The 20363-nt window shown below is 48.1% G+C and overlaps 1 protein-coding gene across 2 annotated transcripts in view; it reads left to right on the top strand.

Moving 5' to 3' along the window:
- Window positions 1-7090: 7090 nt before the first annotated feature.
- Window positions 7091-20363, top strand: part of CFAP46 (cilia and flagella associated protein 46) — a 370852-nt gene continuing 357579 nt past the window's right edge. For both annotated transcript variants that reach the window (XM_075348545.1, XM_075348544.1), the window contains exons 1-3: window positions 7091-7121; window positions 14935-15063; window positions 19299-19423. In XM_075348545.1, the coding sequence (XP_075204660.1) occupies window positions 15015-15063; window positions 19299-19423 (174 nt within the window). In that variant the 5' untranslated portion in view covers window positions 7091-7121; window positions 14935-15014. The remainder of the gene's footprint in view (window positions 7122-14934; window positions 15064-19298; window positions 19424-20363) is intronic.

Here is a 20363-nt window from a genome sequence, read left to right as displayed (position 1 = left end):
TCGTGACGCCACCCACGGGTTGTGGTGATGGTGGACACCACCGCTGCGGTAAAGGTACGGGGACTCCCAGGAGCGGGGTAGTGGCGCAGCTAGGTGTTGACCCCTCCGTGGGTAGGGGATGTTGGTCCCATGGCCCGGTTGGGCGAGGGCCGGGGTGCAGGGCGCAGTGTTGCGGTGCGAGCGCGGTTCGGTGCCCGAGGGCACAGGTGTACTCACGATTGAACCACACAGAGTCACTGGTAAACCAATCGGAGTGATGAACAGGGCCCGCAGCCGGCTGCAGCTTCCTAGTTGGGTTGGCAATGTCCGCCTTTCTCCTGCACCTGTTTTTGTAGTGTGACCACTGTGCCTGGGCACCGGTAGTCCGCTCCCCGGCGTGTATGTGTCGTAAGAGCCCCTTTTGCCCGCAGACGCTGGCCCTTGGATCTCTGGCCTCTGGCGGTGGCTCTTATCCAGACGGGTTGGGCTGTTGCCTTTAATCGGGACTTTAGTGGGAATGAACCCCTGAGGTCTAGACCGCAATCAGTTAATTTGACTATGGTGGTGGCGTATAGCCTAGTTCGGGGTCTGAGTACCCTGCCTGGTGCTCCGGTATCCTGTTGGCTCCCCGGTTCGGTTCCAGCGGGCCGCTACCCTGTCCCGGTCCCTTACGGTTCCACCGGTCGTATTCCCGGTCTCCTGCAGGCAGCCACTGCCGTCTGCCTGCCTGACTGTTTGGGGGTCCTAGGCTCCAACCCAGGCCCCGTGCAGAACCATACTCCACTACTCTCCACTCTACTGTACTGAACTGAACTGTCTACTGTTTTCCTGCCTCAGGCCAGCAGCCTCCTCGGGGGGCGTGTCTTTCCGCCTAACTCCGCCCACCTGGTGTGCCTGTCTGACTCTGAGGGAGGCAATCAGGTCTTTGTGGTTGACGGGTGGTACCTTTCTAGTATAGCGGGGGGGTGTGGTGAGTGTAGTGACCTGTGACCCCTGGGGTCCAGGGCATCACATGTGCAGAGGCAGCCAGAGGAGAAGGGAGTGGAGGAGTCGCGTCTGGTGAGGGCTGAGCAGATTGGAGCAGGACCCTTCCAGACACTGCACCGTTCGTGGCTGCTGGCGGGAGATAAGGGCTACTGTTTAGTGCTGCCTGAAAACCACCTAAGGCTAGTTTCACACTTGCGTTGAACGGCATCCATTCCATTGCGTTGTGTGACGGATGCAACGGATGTGTTGCATATAGTGGCACAACGGATGCAATGGATCGTACAAAACAACGGAATCAGCTTTTTTTTTTTACAGTTTTTCCGGCGGCAGGCTATTGTGAACGATCAGCTGATCACCCGGCTGCCGGGCACTCAGCTGATCGTTCACAGCAGCCGGTCGCTGGGTGATCAGCTGATTGAGAATGTGTGCGGGGGGCGGGGTGCCGAGCGGGGCCATGGTGCTGAGAACAGGCACGTGTGTGTGCGCGCGCGCACGTGTGTGTGTACATGTGGAGTGGAGCGCGGGAGGGAGCGGAGCCAAGTGGGGAAGTGTCGGGCTCCCTGCACACGTAGCCAGGGTAAATATCGGGTAACTAAGCAAAGCACTTTGCTTGGTTACCCGATATTTACCTTGGTTACCAGCGTCCACCGCTTAGCACTGGCTCCTTGCACACATAGCCAGAGTAAATATCGGGTAACTAGGCAAAGCACTTTGCTCGGTTACCCGATGTATACCCTGGTTATGGGTGCAGGGAGCCAGAGAGAGCATGTGCAATGAAATCCTAAGGATTCCGCTGCTCAAAAAAAGTTACATGCTGCAATCCTTCCGCCCAGCGGAAGCAACGCAGCGTCGGCCAGCGGAAGCAACGCAGGTACTTTTGGCACAATCCGTCATCCATACAAGTCTATGGGAAACAGCGGAATCCGCTAACGGATTCCGCTGTTTTCCAAAAGGGCGGATTGTGACGGAAGGAAAAAAACGCAAGTGTGAAAGTACCCTAAGGCCGGAGCGCAGAGAGGTGGTTTAGTAAGGGGACTGTCAATAGACCCAGCCCGCATGGGTTACAGGTCCCCAGAGCAGGGGCCCATTCAGTTGGCCTGCCCAACCTGCCGATGAGGGCCCTTTATGTGCCTCACCAACCTACACAGAGTCCGCAGCTACAGCAGCAACGAGGGGGCCCATAAGTGACAGAAGGCACGCAGCCAGAATTTGTGCTGCTTCTCACTTGCGAGTTTCTCGCAGTAGAGAAATGCGAGAAAAACTCGCATTGGAATCGGACACATGTTATTGAATGATTCAGCTCGCATTTGCGATTTTTTTTTCTCAGTCCAAATCGGACTGAGAAAAAAATCGCAGCATGCTGCTTTTTTGCGAGTTTCTACTGCGAGTTTCTCCAATGCAAGTCTATGGGAGCGTGTAAAAAATCGGATGTCACGGGACGGCACTCACACCATCCTAGTGACATCCGATTTTCTAAATACATTTCTCGCATGATTCCTAAAACACTGGAAACGAGTGATGTCTCACAATGTCTGTCAATCACTATTCTCTGTCAGTCGGTCTCTCCCTCTCGGTCTCTGTTCTCTCTCTGTCGGTCCGTCACTATCTCTGTCCCTCTCTCACAGTCTGTCGGTCATTTTCCCCTCCTCTCTCATACTCACCGTTCCCCGATCCCCGGTGCGGCGCTGCACGGCATTCACACTGCTGCGGCGGCTTTTACTATTTTGAAAAGCCGGCCGCTCATTAAACAATCTCGTATTCCCTGCTTTACCCGCCCACAAGCGCCTATGATTGGTTGCATCATTATCAGCCTTTCTAATTTCTCCCCTCCCCTCCCCCCTTTTTTTCCCCCTCTTTTACACCATGAACTCACTACAACCCATTTTAGGATGGCTCCTTCTTAGACAGAGTCCCGCACACGCGCAAATAGTTTTTTTTTTTTTTTTTTTTCCCACGCTATGAACTTATTTCACCTTTCCCCGCGGGTTCTCGCTGCAGCGGTGCTTCACGCATGCACAGTACATTTTTTCTCACGCTGTTGAACTCTCGTCACCTCCTTCACAGCACAGGTCTTTTTCCCTATCACTCTGCTACAGTATCCTCGCGTTCGACAAACAGAAAAGAAAAAAAAAAAAAAAAGTGTTTTTTGTTTTTTTTGTTTTTTATTACCTTTCCATCCAGTGATTTTTGCCTTTTTCTGGCCCTCCAAGACTATTACAAATGTTTTGTGAGGACCCATTTACATTCTTTGAAACTATTATTGTTCCCTTTTACACTCACCTTTTTTTCCATACAATCCCCTTCTTGGTGAATAATAAAAATAAATAATCAATTTTTAAATATGATTTTCATAAATCACTCTTTATAACCCTATATGGTTTTTCTGGCACCAGTCGGTTTATTGCCCCTTATAACATTATTTTCAAAGGACGATTATAATGTTCTACCATGATTTTTCATTTTCACAAATAACACTTCCCCCATAGGTGTGTTGTTTTTTTTTTTTTTTTTTTTCTCTTTGTTCTCTTTTTGTCTGTATGTTCCTGCCTTCCCCATGTGACTCTTAGTCATCAGCCAGCTGACGTCAACTCTGTAAACGTGGCTACTTCAGTTGGATATATATATATATCCTCTGCATGCAGCATGTGTTATGCTGTTCCTTTCTGACTTTTGTCCTGATGAAGAAGGTGGAGATGCCTTTGAAACGCGTTGACCTGTGAAAATAAAGAAAAGGAATTCACGATATATCTTTGGATTGTGGTTTTTAGCGCAGCATTTAACCCGATTTCTTTTGATCATCCCCCATCCTGTTGCAATATCGGGGCTGCAGCTGACCACTTTTGTATTCATTTATTCCATGCTGACAAGGAGTTGTGCCTGTCACAACTGAAGCAGGTGAGTACCTGTCCTATTCCCTGCACCTATATCTATCGGTTAAAACCCTATGTGCGCTTTCTTTCCACAGTTTTTGCTATGATTGGTTGCAGTGAGACACGCCCCCACGCTGAGTGACAGCTGTCTCACTGCACCCAATCACAGCAGCCGGTGGGCGTGTCTATACTGTGCAGTGAAATAAATAATTAAATAATTTAAAAAACCGGCGTGCGGTCCCCCCCAATTTCAATACCAGCCATATAAAGCCATATGGCTGAAGGCTGGTATTCTCAGGATGGGGAGCTCCACGTTATGGGGAGCCCCCCTGCCTAACAATATCAGTCAGCAGCCGCCCAGAATTGCCGCATACATTAGATGCGACAGTTCTGGGACTGTACCCGGCTCTTCCCGATTTGCCCTGGTGCGTTGGCAAATCGGGGTAATAAGGAGTTATTGGCAGCCCATAGCTGCCAATAACTCCTAGATTAATCATGTCAGGCGTCTATGAGATACCTTCCATGATTATTCTTTAAGTTACAGTAAATAAACACACACACCCGAAAAAATCCTCTATTAGAAATAAAAAACACTAACAAATTCCCTGGTTCAACAATTTAATAAGCCGCAAAAAGCCCTCCATGTCCGGCGTACTCCAGGATGGTCCAGCGTCGCTTCCAGCTCTGCTGCATGAAGGTGGCAGGAGCTGCAGAAGACACCGCCGCTCCTGTCAGCTCCATGCAGCAACTGAGGTGAGTATCACGATCAGCTGAATTGTCACTGAGGTTACCCGTGGCCACCGCTGAATCCTCCAACAGTGACAGCGGGTAACCTCAGTGACAGCTCAGCTGATCGCGATACTCACCTCAGTTGCTGCGTGGAGCTGACAGGAGCGGCTGTGTTTTCTGCAGCTCCGGTCACCTCTATGCAGCAGAGCTGGAAGCGACGCTGGACCATCCTGGATTACGCCGGACATGGAGGACTTTTTGGGGCTTATTAAAGTGGTGAACCAGGGAATTTGTTAGTGTTTTTTATTTCTAATAAATGATTTTTTCAGGTGTGTGTGTTTATTTACTGTATCTTACAGATTAATCATGGAAGGTATCTCGTGGAGACGCCTGACATGATTAATCTAGGATTTAGTGGCAGCTATGGGCTGCCATTAACTCCTTATTACCTCGATTTGCCAACGCACCAGGGCAAATCGGGAAGAGCCAGGTACAGTCCCAGAACTGTCGCATCTAATGTATGCGGCAATTCTGGGCGGCTGCTGACTGATATTGTTAGGCTGGGGGGCTCCCCATAACGTGGAGCTCCTCATCCTGAGAATACCAGCCTTCAGCCGTATGGCTTTATCTGGCTGGTATTGAAATTGGGGGGGACCGCACGCCGTTTTTTTTAATTATTTAATTATTTATTTCACTGCACAGTATAGACACGCCCACCGGCTGCTGTGATTGGGTGCAGTGAGACAGCTGTCACTCAGTGTGGGGGAGTGTCTCACTGCAACCAATCATAGGCGCCTGTGGGCGGGTAAAGCAGGGAATACGAGATTGTTTAATGAGCGGTCGGCTTTTTCAAAATAGTAAAAGCCGCCGCAGCAGTGTGAATGCCGTGCAGCGCCGTGCCGGGGATCGGGGATCGGTGAGTATGAGAGAGGGCTGCTAACTTCAGTCACTCAGGGGATTAGCGGTCACCGGTGAGTCCCTCACTGGTGACCGCTAATCAGGACGCGGCACAGACAGAGCTGCAGCATGACAATGAAGTCGGGTGAAGTTAACCCGAGTTCATTCTGATCGTGCGGCTCTGTCTGTGTCTGCTGTCATCTGCCATTCAGCTCTGCTACATGGATGTCTGTGTCTGCTGTCAGCGGCCATGTAGCAGAGCTGAATGGCAGATGACATAGTAAAAAATACGCATTACACACGCATTACACACGCATTACACATGCTAGTAAAATCATTAATTTATTCAGAAAAAGCATCGCACTTGCGTTGCACTCGGACCTAACGTGAACTAAAATCAGCCGAGTTTTTTTCAGCCAACTCGGACCAATTTTACTCGCATAGATGTGTTTCCAGCCTTACTTGGTCCACGCTGCCCGCAAACGGGCCAGAAAGGGGAGAACGGTGTATGCAACTTCCCTGGGTGATCCAAGCAAGACGTCAAGTTGGGGTCACCTCAAAACAAGAAGGGCTAGGAAGGCGAGTCAGCAGTCACCCCTACATCAGGGGTTCCTGGTTCACCAAAGCATCGCCCGGGTTAACTCACCCCTACCATCTTAAAGTGAGTAAAAACCCTGAAAGACATTGCTGTTTTGTGTGTGAGTTCTTCTGCGACCTGTGGTACTACACACCTACACTGGGCCCTGGGGCCAGCCTCACTCTCGGGAGGCTACAACATCTGACTGCATCTAACATCAGCCCCAAGCGTCCCCTAAACTGTTGTGGCGGTCACCCCTGACCACAAATACCGAGAGTGGCGTCACGAATCCCCCATTGAAGTTAACCTACCTGTGACCAGAAGATTTACAAGCGCGTGGAGACCTTGCGACGACCTGTACCAGAAGGTAATGCGGGGCTACACATGTGCACAGCAAGTTATGATTCTCATAGACTTTGCTGGGGAAGGTCATATGCAGTTTAGGACCACAAACTGCACCAAAAAAGCAGCAAAAACACAGCAAAAAAAGCAGCGTGCGCACAAGGCCTTGGGGGTCTGTCTGAGAGCGTTTCCATCTAAAAAACGAGTTTGCATTTTACTTTATGTTTGGACTTCAAAAATCACCTGCAAGTCCCTCAAAGAAGGTGCAAAAAACCTTAAAAAATGCTAACCCCTCCCTCCCCCCTCATCAGACGAGGTGCGTAACATGAACGCGTTTCTCATTGCCCCTTGCGCACAGGGATGCCATCTTTGCGCCCCTATAGCTGTGACCCCTGTGCCCACATACACTGACTATAGGACTGCACCAACCAAATGTTATATAATTAAATCTGCATTACTCAATTATTCTGGCCACAGGAGCACATGATGTGATAGTTTATGTCTTTTTTCGGTATTATCTAATATGCAGCTGCAATGTTTTTTTATTTATAAGGATTATTGTCAGAAGGAAAAGCTTCTCATCTGACGGAAATCTATCAGCTTTTCCTCTGTGCAACAGAATTTAGAGAACGCTAAATTAGCAGTTTCGGGCCAGCGCGGCTTCCGTAGCAATGGTCGTTCTGCGCGTCCTGTTGCTAGGTTACAGGGTTAGAAGTGTTGTAGCGGCGGCGCCTGTGGAGGTGAGTGATCGAGCGTTATACAGGGTGGTGGTATACCGAGCCCATCGAACTACAAGCCCCAGCACGCCCTGCGACGCTTCACATGCAGAGATGCGGGGATGTTCTTGTTTTCTGCTGGCAGAACGATATTGTGCTGAGCAGGCAATGTCCTCTGCCTGACCACACAGGCTGTTGTCATCTCTGCCATATCTGTAGGGGGTAGTAGTCTGCAGTCTGTGGTTGCATGCAATGGTGGGAGTTGTAGTCTGCTCAGCAGCTGCAAACATAACAGTGCAATACTCGCTGCTCCCTGTGGAGGCGCTGCAGGCGGAGTGCACACCCATTGCTTTTAGTATTTTGTGCACTGAGGGGTATAAATCACCTGTGAGGCGGCGTATCATGCCTCCTCCATTACAGCACAGGATGGGGCGCCCTGATTTATTTCTGATTGATTTACATTGAAAATGCACTGGGGAACCAAATCCCTCATGTGAACAGAGTCCTAATACCTGATCCCTGCTACATTTAATTTCTTTGGGACTCATAAACTCAGCGCCCCATAGAAGTGTATGCAGCAGCGGTCACATAAAAATAAATATTTATTGTTATATAGCACTAACATATTCCACAGCGCTTTACATTCATCAGGAACACTGTCCCCATCGGGGCTCACAATCTAAATTCCCTATCTGTATGCCTTTGGAGTGTGGAAGGAAACTCACACAACACGGGGAGAACATACAAATTCCGGCAGAAGTTGTCCTTGGTGGGATTCGAACCCAGGACACCATCGCTGCATCGTGGCTCAGTGCTAACCACTGAGCCACCGGGATCATGCACTATGGCTCTGTTCACACACACAGTGCTCCGCAGCTCCTGTTCTTGTGATCAGTTCATTCCCCTCTTCATAGATGGATCTTGTCGGATAGAGCTTGTATAAACAAACACTTTTGCAATTTATGGCTTATTAAGATATTCACCCGTTCTTGAGATATTAAAGGGAACCTGTCACCACTTTTTTGGCCTATAAGCTGCGGCCACCACCACCGGGCTCTTATATACAGCATTCTAACACGCTTTATATAATAGCCCAGGCCGCTGTGTAGAGCGTAAACACTTTATAATACTCACCTAACGGTTGCGTGGTTGGCCATATGGGCGTCTCCGTTGTCCGGTGCCGCCGCCGCCTCTTTTGGCCATCTTTATTCTCCTTCTCTTGATGCGTCCGACGTCATCCACACTCGCTGGCATTCAGGTGCTGCGCAGTCGCACTTTGATCTGCTCTGAGCAGGGCAGATCAAAGTATTATAGTGCGCATGCGCAGGACCGGCGAGTGTGGATGACATAGCCGCCTCATGCACACAGGCTTCAGAAAGAGGCAGAAGATGGCCGAAAGAGGAGGCTCCGGCACCGGACAACAGGGACGCCCATATGGCCAACCGCACGACCGTTAGGTAAGTATTATAAAGTGTTTTTTTATGTTCTCAATGTCTGTCAATCATGGAGCGGCATTTAACCCCTTCACCACCTGGGAATTTTCCTTTTTTTGTTTTTTCCTCCCCTTCTTCCAAAAGCCATAATTTTTTTTTTAATTTTTCCTTCAATATAGCCATATAGCTTGTTTTTTGTGGGACTAGTTGTACTTTTGAATGACAATATTCAAGCAGCCCCATATTGTATTGGAAAACAAAAAAAATCCAACTGCTGTGAAATTGCAAAAAAAAAAAACAAAAACAAACCCAAAACTGCAATTTCACAATTTTTTTTTTTTTTTTTCATTTGCCATATTCAATATATAGTAAAACTGACCTGGTAGTATGATTCCCCATGTCAGTACGAATACATACATACCAAACACCTATAGTTTTCTTTCAATTTAAATAGGGAAAAAAAAAATCAAAATTTTGTAAAAAAAAATAATAAAATAAATTCGTTTTTGATGCCATTTTACAAGACTTTAGTTTTCAGGGCCTGGGTAAGGGCTCATGCGCACGTTGCGTCCTGGCCAGTGCAGAAATAAATGCACCCTCTGGCAGATGTGACACTGCGTGTTGACAAAAAGAATGTATCCAAAACGCATGTATTTTGGATGTATTTTGGATGCATTTTATAAGCGTTTTGGATGCATTTTTGTCAGTGCGGTCCCCGGCGATTCAGCTCTGCTATATGCTGGCAGACAGCAGACACAGACAGAGCTGGGCGATGAGAATGAAGTCGGATGAACTTCACCCGACTTCATTGTCATCCCGCCGCTCTGTCTCTGACTGTGTGCTGTCATGAACTCAGATGAACCTCCGAGGTCAGCGCTAGGACACAGGAGTCCGCAGCAGTGACATCAGAGCTTCACCTGATTTCACTGACATTGTGGGACCTTGCATGGATTACGTCGGACCTGGAGGTGTTTTTGAGGGGTTTATAAAGTGGTGAAAGAGGGTGTTTTTTTGTCTTTCATTACAAATAAAGGATTTTTTGGATGTGTGTGTTTATTTTCTTTAACTTACAGGTTAATCATGGAAGGTATCTCGGGGAGACGCCTGCCATGATTAACCTAGGACTTAGTGGCAGCTATGAGCTGCTGCCATTAACTCCTTATTACCTTGTTTGCCACCGCACCAGAGCAATTTGGGATGAGCCGGGTAGAGTCCCGGGACTATCGCATCTAATTGATGCGGCAATTCCGGGCGGCAGCTGGCTGATATTGTTCGGCTGCGAGGCTCCCCATAACGTGGAGCTCCCCATCCTGAGAATACCAGCCTTCAGCCGTGTGGCTTTACCCTGGCTGGTATCCAAATTGGGGGGGACTGCATGTCGTTTTTTTTTTTAATTATTATTTTTTTTTTTTTTTTTTTACTGCTCGATATAGACACGCCCACCGGTGGCTGTGATTGGTTGCAGTGAGACAGCTGTCACTCAGCGTGGGGGCTTGTCTGACTGCAACCAATCATAGGCGCCAGTGGGCGGGGCAAACAGGGAATACGAGATGGATTAATGAGCGGCGGGCATTTTCAAAAGAGGAGAAGCCGCCACAGTGTGAACACCGTGCAGCGCTGCGCCGGTGATCAGGGATCGGTGAGTATGAGAGAGGGGGTGGGAGGGAGAGACCGACATGGACAGAGAGAGGTACAGAGAAAGAGAGACCGACCGACAGAGAGAGAGACCGAAAGACCTGCGTTTATTATGTTAAAAAAAACCATGCGGATCGCAACAAAAATGCAGTGCAAACGCACTGCTTAGCTTTTTGGTAGCGTTTTTCTACATATACAAGCCAACATCAAAGCAAAGGACATGACCTATGATGTAAATATACTTCATACGTCGTGAATTAGTTAAATTATTACATTTCCAATCCTCATGCGTTCCACCACCCATTGATTTCCTTTCAAAACAATTACGGTAAATTGCAGGACCCCCATCACATCCATCTTCTTCCTCCTATGAAACCTAGACAGTAATTTTCCTTTAATATCACAGTTTATAGTACGAACTATCATAGGATCAAGGGTGACTAAAAAATAAAGCCAATAAAAGATGTTTTTAAATCTATTAATAAAACATAAAAATTTAAATTTACTTACTTTTTCCTATAAAAAAAAAATAAAAAAATAAAAATATTTGTATCACTGCGTCTGTAAGTGACCAATCTATGAATATATTACATCAATCCAGAAGGTAAAACGCCAGAATTGCCATGTTTTAGGCCGGCGTCACACTTGCAATGTGAGAAAATCTCGCATTGCACTCGAACCAATGTTAAGCAATGAGGCAGCCCCAATCTGCTTTTTTTTTTTTTTCTGAGCTCAAATAGGACTGAGAAAAAAAACCGCAGCATGCTGCGATTTTTAGAGTTTCTCGCGTGAGTCACTCCCATGCAAGTCTGTGGGTGCGAGAAAAAAAACGTAGGTCACACGAACGGCACACAGACCATCCTAGTGACATCCATTTTTCTAAATACATTTATCGCATGTAGCAGAGAACACTGTAAATGAATAAGGTCTGTCAATGTCGGTCAATCTTTCTCTCTCTGTTGGTCTCTCCCACTCTCCTGCTCTCCCATACTCACCGATCACCGGCGCGGCGCTGCACAGCTGTCACAAAGCTCCGACGGCTTTTCCTCTTTTGAAAATGCCGGCCGCCCATTATCCCATCTCGTATTCACTGCTTTCACCGCCCACCGGCACCTATGATTGGTTGCAGTCAGACACGCCCCCAAGTTGAGTGACAGCTGTCTCACTGCAACCAATCATAGCTACCAGTGGTCGGGTCTATACCGTGCAGTAAAATATATAAATAAATAATTAAAAAAAAACGGCGTGCGGTCCCCCCCAATTTTGATACCAGCCAAGATAAAGCCATACGGCTGGAGGCTGGTTTTGTCAGGATGGGGAGCACCATGTTATGGGGAGCCGCCCACCCTAAAAATATCAGCCAGCAGCCGCCCGCCATTGCTGCATCCATTAGATGCGACAGTCTCGGGACTATACCTGACTCATCCCGAATTGCCCTGGTGCGCTGGCAATAGGGGTAATAAGGAGTTAATGGTAGCCCATAGCTGCCTCTAAGCCCTAGATTAATCATGACAGGCGTCTCCCTGAGATACCTTCCATAATTAACCTGTAAGTTAAAGAAAATAAGCACATACACCCAAAAATCCTTTATTTGAAATAAAAGACAAAAAAACCCCACCCTCTTTCACCACTTTATTAAAATCCCCAAATACCCCTCTGGGTCCGACGTAATCTACAGATGTTCCACGACGCTTTCAGCTTTGCTACATCGGAAGCTGACAGAGAGCGGCCACAGACCACAACCGCTCTCTGTGAGCTCCCCGCAGCAATTGAAGTGAGTCGCGCTATCAGAAATGGCGTCACTCAGGTTACCCATGGCCACAGATCTCAGGTGGGGGACTTCAGCTGTGGCTGCGGGTAACCACAGTTATGGTACCACAGATCACTTCATTCACTCAGCGGATTTGCAGTCACCGGTGAGACCTTCACTGGTGACCGAAAATCAGGCCGCGACACAGACAGAGCCGTGGGATGACAATGAAGTTGGGTGAAGTTCATCCGAGTTCATTCTGATCGCGCGGCTCTGTCTGTGTCTGCTGTCAGCGGCCATTCAGCTCTGCTACATGGCTCTGTGTCTGCTGTCAGCGGCCATTCAGCTCTGCTACATGGCTCTGTCTGTGTCTGCTGTCAGCGGCCATTCAGCTCTGCTACATGGCTCTGTCTGTGTCTGCTGTCAGCGGCCATTCAGCTCTGCTACATGGCTCTGTCTGTGTCTGCTGTCAGCGGCCATTCAGCTCTGCTACATGGCTCTGTCTGTGTCTTCTGTCAGCGGCCATTCAGCTCTGCTACATGGTTCTGTCTGTGTCTGCTGTCAGCGGCCATTCAGCTCTGCTACATGGCTCTGTCTGTGTCTGCTGTCAGCGGCCATTCAGCTCTGCTACATGGCTCTGTCTGTGTCTGCTGTCAGCGGCCATTCAGCTCTGCTACATGGCTCTGTCTGTGTCTGCTGTCAGCGGCCATTCAGCTCTGCTACATGGCTCTGTCTGTGTCTGCTGTCAGCGGCCATTCAGCTCTGCTACATGGCTCTGTCTGTGTCTGCTGTCAGCGGCCATTCAGCTCTGCTACATGGCTCTGTCTGTGTCTGCTGTCAGCGGCCATTCAGCTCTGCTACATTGCTCTGTCTGTGTCTGCTGTCAGCGGCCATTCAGCTCTGCTACATTGCTCTGTCTGTGTCTGCTGTCAGCGGCGATTCAGCTCTGCTACATTGCTCTGTCTGTGTCTGCTGTCAGCGGCCATTCAGCTCTGCTACATTGCTCTGTCTGTGTCTGCTGTCAGCGGCCATTCAGCTCTGCTACATGGCTCTGTCTGTGTCTGCTGTCAGCGGCCATTCAGCTCTGCTACATGGCTCTGTCTGTGTCTGCTGTCAGCGGCCATTCAGCTCTGCTACATTGCTCTGTCTGTGTCTGCTGTCAGCGGCCATTCAGCTCTGCTACATGGCTCTGTCTGTGTCTGCTGTCAGCGGCCATTCAGCTCTGCTACATTGCTCTGTCTGTGTCTGCTGTCAGCGGCCATTCAGCTCTGCTACATTGCTCTGTCTGTGTCTGCTGTCAGCGGCCATTCAGCTCTGCTACATGGCTCTGTCTGTGTCTGCTGTCAGCGGCCATTCAGCTCTGCTACATGGCTCTGTCTGTGTCTGCTGTCAGCGGGCATGTAGCAGAGCTGAATGGCAGATGACATAGCTGCTGAGAATAAAAACGGATCCCATACGGATCATACACGGATTGGACACGGACTACAATTTAGAGAAAAATCACAGAATCGCATTGCTTTTGCATTGCACACGGATCAACACTGGGACAGAGATCGTGCTACTTTCTAGCATGAGAATCGGACCGATTTTACAGTCGCAAGTGTGACGCCTGCCTCATGGTTTGAAAAGCCGGATGGTGACTATAGGAGGCTCCGCCAGACTCTAATTCATGCTGTTTGGCAAAATGATATAGAAAAAAATGATACAAGTGTCACCGTATCATTCTCACCCGGACAATCCTATTGTCAGCTCATTTGTATGGCAACAACGATTGCCTTTAAAACTTACAATGGTGGAAGAGTGAGGTTTTTTTTTTTTATCATTTCTCCATACCTGGGGTTTTTCTTCTCTTTTGTGTTCGACAAGAACTCATCCTGCAGACAACATGCCCTCCTGCCGCCTTGTTGATATAACAACAAAAAGTTATGCTTCTTGGAAGAAAAGGAGGAAAAAACACAAATACGAAAAAATGACCTGGGAAGAAAGGGGACTAATGGAAAGATCTTTTAAGGTGAGGGCTCCATGTAAATGAGAACATCTAATTGTAGTCAAACCCAGGGATGACAATTTTGTGACTAAAGCAGGCTTTACACGCTGCAACATCGCTAGCGATGTTGCGAGCGATAGCACCCGCCCACGTCGGTGGCGCGTCACGGGGTGATCGCTGCCGTAGTGAACAATATCGCTACGGCAGCGTCACACGCAATTACCTGTTCACCGATGTCGCTGTGGCCGCCGAACAATCTCTCCTTTAAGGGGGAGGTTCGTGCGGCGTCACAATGGCGTCACTAAGCGGCCGCCCAATAGAAGCGGAGAGGCGGAGATGAGCGGCTGGAACATCCCGCCCACCTCCTTTCTTCCTCATTGCCGGCGGCTGCAGGTACGATGCTGTTCCTCGTTCCTGCGGTGTCACACATAGCGATTTGTGCTGCCGCAGGAACGACAAACAACCTGCTTTCCAAACGAGGAACGATTTTTAAAAATGAACGACGTGTACACGATGAACGATTTGACACCTTTTTGCGATCGTTACGGATCGCAAAAAGGTGTCACACACAACAACATCGCTAAGGAGGCCGGATATGCGTCACCAACACCGTGACCCCGATGATATCTCGTTAGCGATATCGTTGTGTGTAAATGGGCCTTTAGACTTCTTTGACCTGTAGGTTGCCCGACCAAATATCATTTTAGTGCCTGTTTTGTGGTGATTGGAGAAGATTTAATGGAATCATAGGACTCTGGTTCATCTGCCACATCCATATTCCGTGATCCCCAGACCACAGCCCTCTGACCGCCTCTTTCCTGCTCGAATTCCCGGAGCCTCTTTAGATTAGGTGTTACGTATGTTGACTTGGTGCATAGCTTATGATCCAGAAGTAGGAGGAGGTCACAGCGTTCTCGTCTTGTCGGCCAGGGACTACTGACGTAGACGCTGGACTAGGATCCTACAAATCTTTTTGATCATCTCTAGCGCTGATGTAACTTCATTCGTCTCCTCTCTACTGTTCCCATGTAGGTGTCTCCTGGTTGCCTCTGAAGATCCTGATCATTCATCCCATAATTCCCATATCTATTATATGAACTTTCTTGACCTCTATGGATTTAATTATTAGACAGCACCTCTCTGCAGCCGAGCATCAGAAAGGTAAGTGCTTACATTCTACATGGAAAAAATAATATTTGAAAGAAGTTATCTGTTTTCAGGAAAACTTAGCGCACAGGCAGGGCATGCTTTCAAGGGAATCTGTTAGAAGGTTTTTGCTACCTCATCTTGTAGCAGCATGATGTAGGCAAAGAGATACTGAATCCAACAATGTATCACTTAGATTACTGAGTGCAGCCGTTCTGACGCAATCAGAATTTTTAGATTTAGACATGTAGCAGAGCTGAGAGAGCTGCCTCCTCCCACACCTGGCTCTCTATAGGGATTGTACTTTGACAGTGAGGTGTCAATCAGAGGAGGGGGCATACTGAACGGCCTTGCTGTTGACATTGTAGTCCGAGCAATGATAAGGGTCTTGCTGCTTACACAAATATAGTAAATGAACAACAGATCGGGGCTTGACAAGACAGGCATCCCTGAATTCTCTGTGTTAACCCTTGCAGCATGCTGTCTTCAGCTTACAGAGCAAAAACCTGCTGACAGATTCCCTTTAAGGCAACCAAAGCAGGATTAGTTACCTGTGGAAGCTCTTAACGCTCAATTGCCACCTCTTCACTGCCTCCACCGATTTTTTTTTTCCAAGGCTGCAGCAGTCATGTTTTGTCTATCTCTACCTTACCTCTGGAGTCCAGTGATTGGCTGCAGCAATCACAGATTGTAGAAAGGACATCACCTCTGCAGACTTGTGGGGACGGTGAGAAGACGGCATTGGTAGGGGCTGCCACAGGTAAGTAATGAGCAAATCAATTCACAGGACCCTGGACAGTATTCTGTGGCCGCCGGTTGTGAGCCGGGCAAACTGCCTCCAAACTGCCCGCAATCCCAACTCCTCATCTGATTAGAAGGCTCGGCACTATTTTATTAATGCATTATACAGCAACGATAACATCAAGCTCGGCCTACAAAGCAGAAGAGGAGCCGGGGACTGCAGCAGATGGGAAACATTTTGCACAACTCCTGTCCGGCAGCCATGGATTACTGACCTGGCCACTCGTCCAGTGTCCTGCGAATATATTCACTTGTCTCTATTCTATGGTTATTAAAGTGTCTATCTGGGACTTAAAAAAAACCCAAAACATATCTGACAAAAAACCTTGTTACATATTAATATCATTATTATTATTTATTATTATACCGCCATTTATTCCATGGCGCTTTACATGTGAAAGGAGTATACATAATAGGGACAAGTATAATAATCATAAACGAGTCAAGGCACAGACAGGTACAGGAGGATGGAGGTCCCTGCCCGCGAGGGCTCACAGTCTAGAGGAGGCTAGAGGTCCCTGCCCGCGAGGGCTCACCGTCTACAGGAAGAGAGAGGTCCCTGCCCACGAGGGCTCACAGTCTACAGGAGGATAGAGGTCCCTGCCCGCGAGGGCTCACAGTCTACAAGGGATAGGTGAGAATACAGTAAGTGAGGGTAGAGACAGTCGTGCGGTGATATAGTGGACTGAGGGTTACAGCAGGTTGTAGGCTTGTCAGAAGAGGTGGGTCTTCAGGTTCCTTTTGAAGCTTGTCAAGGTAGACGAAAGTCTGATGTGTTGTGGCAGAGCATTCCAGAGTGTGGGGGAGGCACGGGAGAAATCTTGGATGCGATGGTGGGAAGAGGAGATGAGAGGGGAGTAGAGCAGGATATCTTGTGAGGATTGAAGGTTACGTGCAGGTAAGTACCGGGAGACTAGGTCACAGATGTAGGGAGGAGACAGGTTGTGGATGGCTTTGTATGTCATGGTTAGTGTTTTGAACTGGAGTCGTTGGGCGATGGGAAGCCAGTGAAGGGATTGGCAAAGAGGAAAGGTCGGGGAGTAGCGGGGGGACAGGTGATGAGGCTGTTGTACAGAATGGCTGTCAGTTTCCCAATCTGATAAATAAAAGGAGCATTTTGTGTAGCAGGGCTAATAAAATGCTTATTGTAGTACTAAAAGGTGGCCCGATTCTTACGTATCGGGTAGTCTAGAATGTGTATGTAGGTTAGCAGATTGAATAATAAGGTAATGAATGGACTGGATGGGTTAGGTTTAATTTAGTATTCTTATAATTGTTTATTGGTTTTAAAATGACAAACAACAGAAGGAACAGTTTTAATAGATGAGTCTAATGTTTAATGATGTCCATGGCTTGTAATGAAAGAAGGCCATGAACAGTGTAAAGTTAAGTACAAATATGCTGATGCTGTGATGTGGCCCAATGCTGGTATGTGCCCCCATCGTGGTGCAGCCACCATCCTGACATGTGCCCCCATCCTGCAGGGTAATGTGTGCGGGGGGCAGAGTGCGGGGGGGGTGGAGCAGAGCGGGGCCATGGCGCTGAGGACGTCAGTGACGGGGATTGCATGGCTGGGGACAGGCGACTATGGTGTGTGTGTGTGTGTGTGTGTTCAGTGTATACATGCGGAGGGCGGAGTGCGGGGGGCGGAGCTGAGTGGTGTAATGTGTGTGGGGGGCGGAGGCGAGCGGTGGGTATGTGTCGGCTGGGTTGCCGGTGTGGGCTCCCGGGGGTGCAGCACTCACCAGGGAGTCGGGGCTCCGTGTGGGTGCGGATAAAAGTGTCGGACGTCGGCCCGTCGGCCCGTAGTTCGGGCTGTTAGCTAGGCCGTTGGTCGCAGGCTCTTTAGCATGCGCGGTGTGGCGACGGTTGTCATTGTAATGACGTCATTTTGGAACAAGACAGACAGACAGAATAAGGCAATTATATATATAGAGAGGAGTATACAGCCATTCTGATAAGGATATCAGTAAATATACCAGTCTCATCATGTGCTGTTTTATTGTGAAATATGATTACAGATCTGCTTAAAAGGGGTTTAATGTGATGTTTTTTTTTAAGTGGGCGACTTTCCAAAATAAAGAAATAAGCATTACTTAACCCTTGAGGGTTTCAGCATCATTTCTCCATTGGTCCCTACAAATATAATAAGTGATGACACATTGCCCATGTAACCTCTACAGTTATCTGCCGGCCCCAGCGGTCACATACTTTATGGACTGTCCCTTTTTGGGATGGTGTTTCACTGCCTGTAGCCCCAAAAAGCAGCTGCAATAGGCAAGAAAATCCACAAAGTTTATTTCCCTTACAGCGCCCCCGCAGGACATGTGAAGCATTACACGTTCCACCTATAAAGCAGTGACCTGTCTGTGTTAGGGCCGCTTCATCTTTCTTTTCGCCGGATCCGGCACACCAGTACAGTGTGATACAGTACACTGGCAGCGTGACAATCTCCAGTCACATGCTGTAATGTGACCGGAGCTTGTGACCCGGAAGTTGTCTCGCTGCCAGTGAACTGTATCACGCTGTACCGGAGTGTGCTGGATCCGGCGAAATGCCAGATAAGGCTACTTTCACACATCAGTTTTCTGTATTCAGGCACAGTCCTTTTTTTTCCTGATCCAACGGATCCTGAAAAAAAAGTGAAAACCGTATCCACCGGATCCGTTTTTTTAACGGATCCGTTATGCCGGATCCGTTAAAAAATGGATCCGGTGGATACGGTTTGCATCCGTTTTTGCATCCTTTTCGTCCGTTTTTTGGCTGGATCCGTTTTGTTAATTACATTGGAGCATGCTCAGTTTAGAAAAACGGATCCGGCGGCCGCATCCGTTTTTTACCGCATTACGCCGGATCCGGCGTCCATAGGCTTCTATTGTAAAACACGCCGTATCGCGCCGGATCCGGCGCGATGCGGTTTTTTTGCCGGACAAAAAAACGTTGCAAGCTACGTTGCCTCCGGCCGCCGCTTTAACTAATTTTGCCGCATCCGGAAAAAAACGGATGCAACGCAAAGCCATCCGGTACAATCCGGTAACAATGCAAGTCTATGGGGAATAAACGGATGCGGTACCGGATCCGTTTTACCCGTTTTTTTCCGGATTGAACCTGATGGCAAAAAACTGATGTGTGAAAGTAGCCTGAGCGAAACGGCCCCTATATATCGAGCTGCTGTGTTTAGCTCTGCTCTCAGTAACAGGGGACAGTCCTCTTCTATCACCGTTTACCCTAAAAGTAAATATGAAAATGTGATTTTTTTAACCAACTCACAAATAATACAATTACATAACTATGAACTTTAATTGCAGAACCTATTTTTCTACCCTTTCATTTTAGCTGTAATGAGTTGACAATGGTCCATGTGTCTGTCTCTAAGCAGGATCTGAGGGGAATCATTGCTGCTCATTATGTATAGTAACATATGGTCCTCTGTTCTCTCACCTCTCAAGATGCCGATGCCCTGCTCAAGGCGTACGCCTTAATTAAAGCAGCAAACAAGGACGCAACCACGAAAGATGGACCTGAAAAGTTCAGCTCTGACTTATATATCCTGTGTGCCGAACAAGCCCTTCACGTAAGTGGTATCCGACTTACACTCACGTCGTATCTGTACTTATAAGCTTGTGTGTGGATGGCATTGCTCATGATCATTTCATCAGGCACTAGAAATTAGTGAACCCGGACTGTAAAGTTCGGTGTTCGTAGCAAACACAGACTTTTTCCAAAAATTCAGTGTTCGAGTTCATAGTTCTGGTGCTTTACGTATGAAAACCACTTTAGCGAGCATCAGTGTGCTTAGGTATACTGGGTGCTCGGCCCTGTGCGAGCCGGCTCACGCTAGGGGGAAAATTATCTTTACCAGATGTAGTGTGTACAAAAAAAATAATGAAAAAAAACCCCACCCTTCCTCCCCTAGAAGTACTGTGTTTATGGCTGGCTGTATGTAGAATGAGAGCCAAATTGCCCAATCGGTGACTTCCAATGAGGTTCAGGTCAAGTCTAGGTCCATTACAGAACTTTATCTAAAGTCCGGCTGAACCCGAGCTTTAACGGGTCCGCTCATATCTATCAGCACCAATTTAGTTATGAGTTATGGATCATGGTACTTATAGTCTTAGGCTATGTGCTCACGCTGCAGAAAATGCGCGGATTTTGCCGTGGATTTCTCGCGGAAAAGTCGCGGATTTTCCAGAAATCTGCAGCACAGCTACTCCCCAGCCATTTCTATGGCATTTGGGAAATGCTGTGCCCACGCTGCGGATTTTTCCGCAGCGGAAATCGTGCGGATTTTCGTGCGGAAAAATCTGCAGCATGTCATTTATTGTTGCGGATTTTCGTGCGGATTTTGCCTATTCAATTGAATTAAAAAAAAAAATCGCAAAATCCGCAACAAAATCCGCGTCAAATCCGCACAAAATATGCACCTATGAAAAGGTGCGGATTCCAGGGGAAAGCTGCGGATTTTGATGCAGAAAAATCCGCAGATACAGAGCCCCGTGGGCACATAGCCTAAG

The sequence above is a fragment of the Anomaloglossus baeobatrachus genome, chromosome 5 (genome assembly GCF_048569485.1).
Source record: "Anomaloglossus baeobatrachus isolate aAnoBae1 chromosome 5, aAnoBae1.hap1, whole genome shotgun sequence".
NCBI classification, from domain to species: domain Eukaryota; kingdom Metazoa; phylum Chordata; class Amphibia; order Anura; family Aromobatidae; genus Anomaloglossus; species Anomaloglossus baeobatrachus.
Note: the sequence above shows the minus strand (reverse complement) of the source record. Positions and strands in the feature narration are given on the sequence as shown.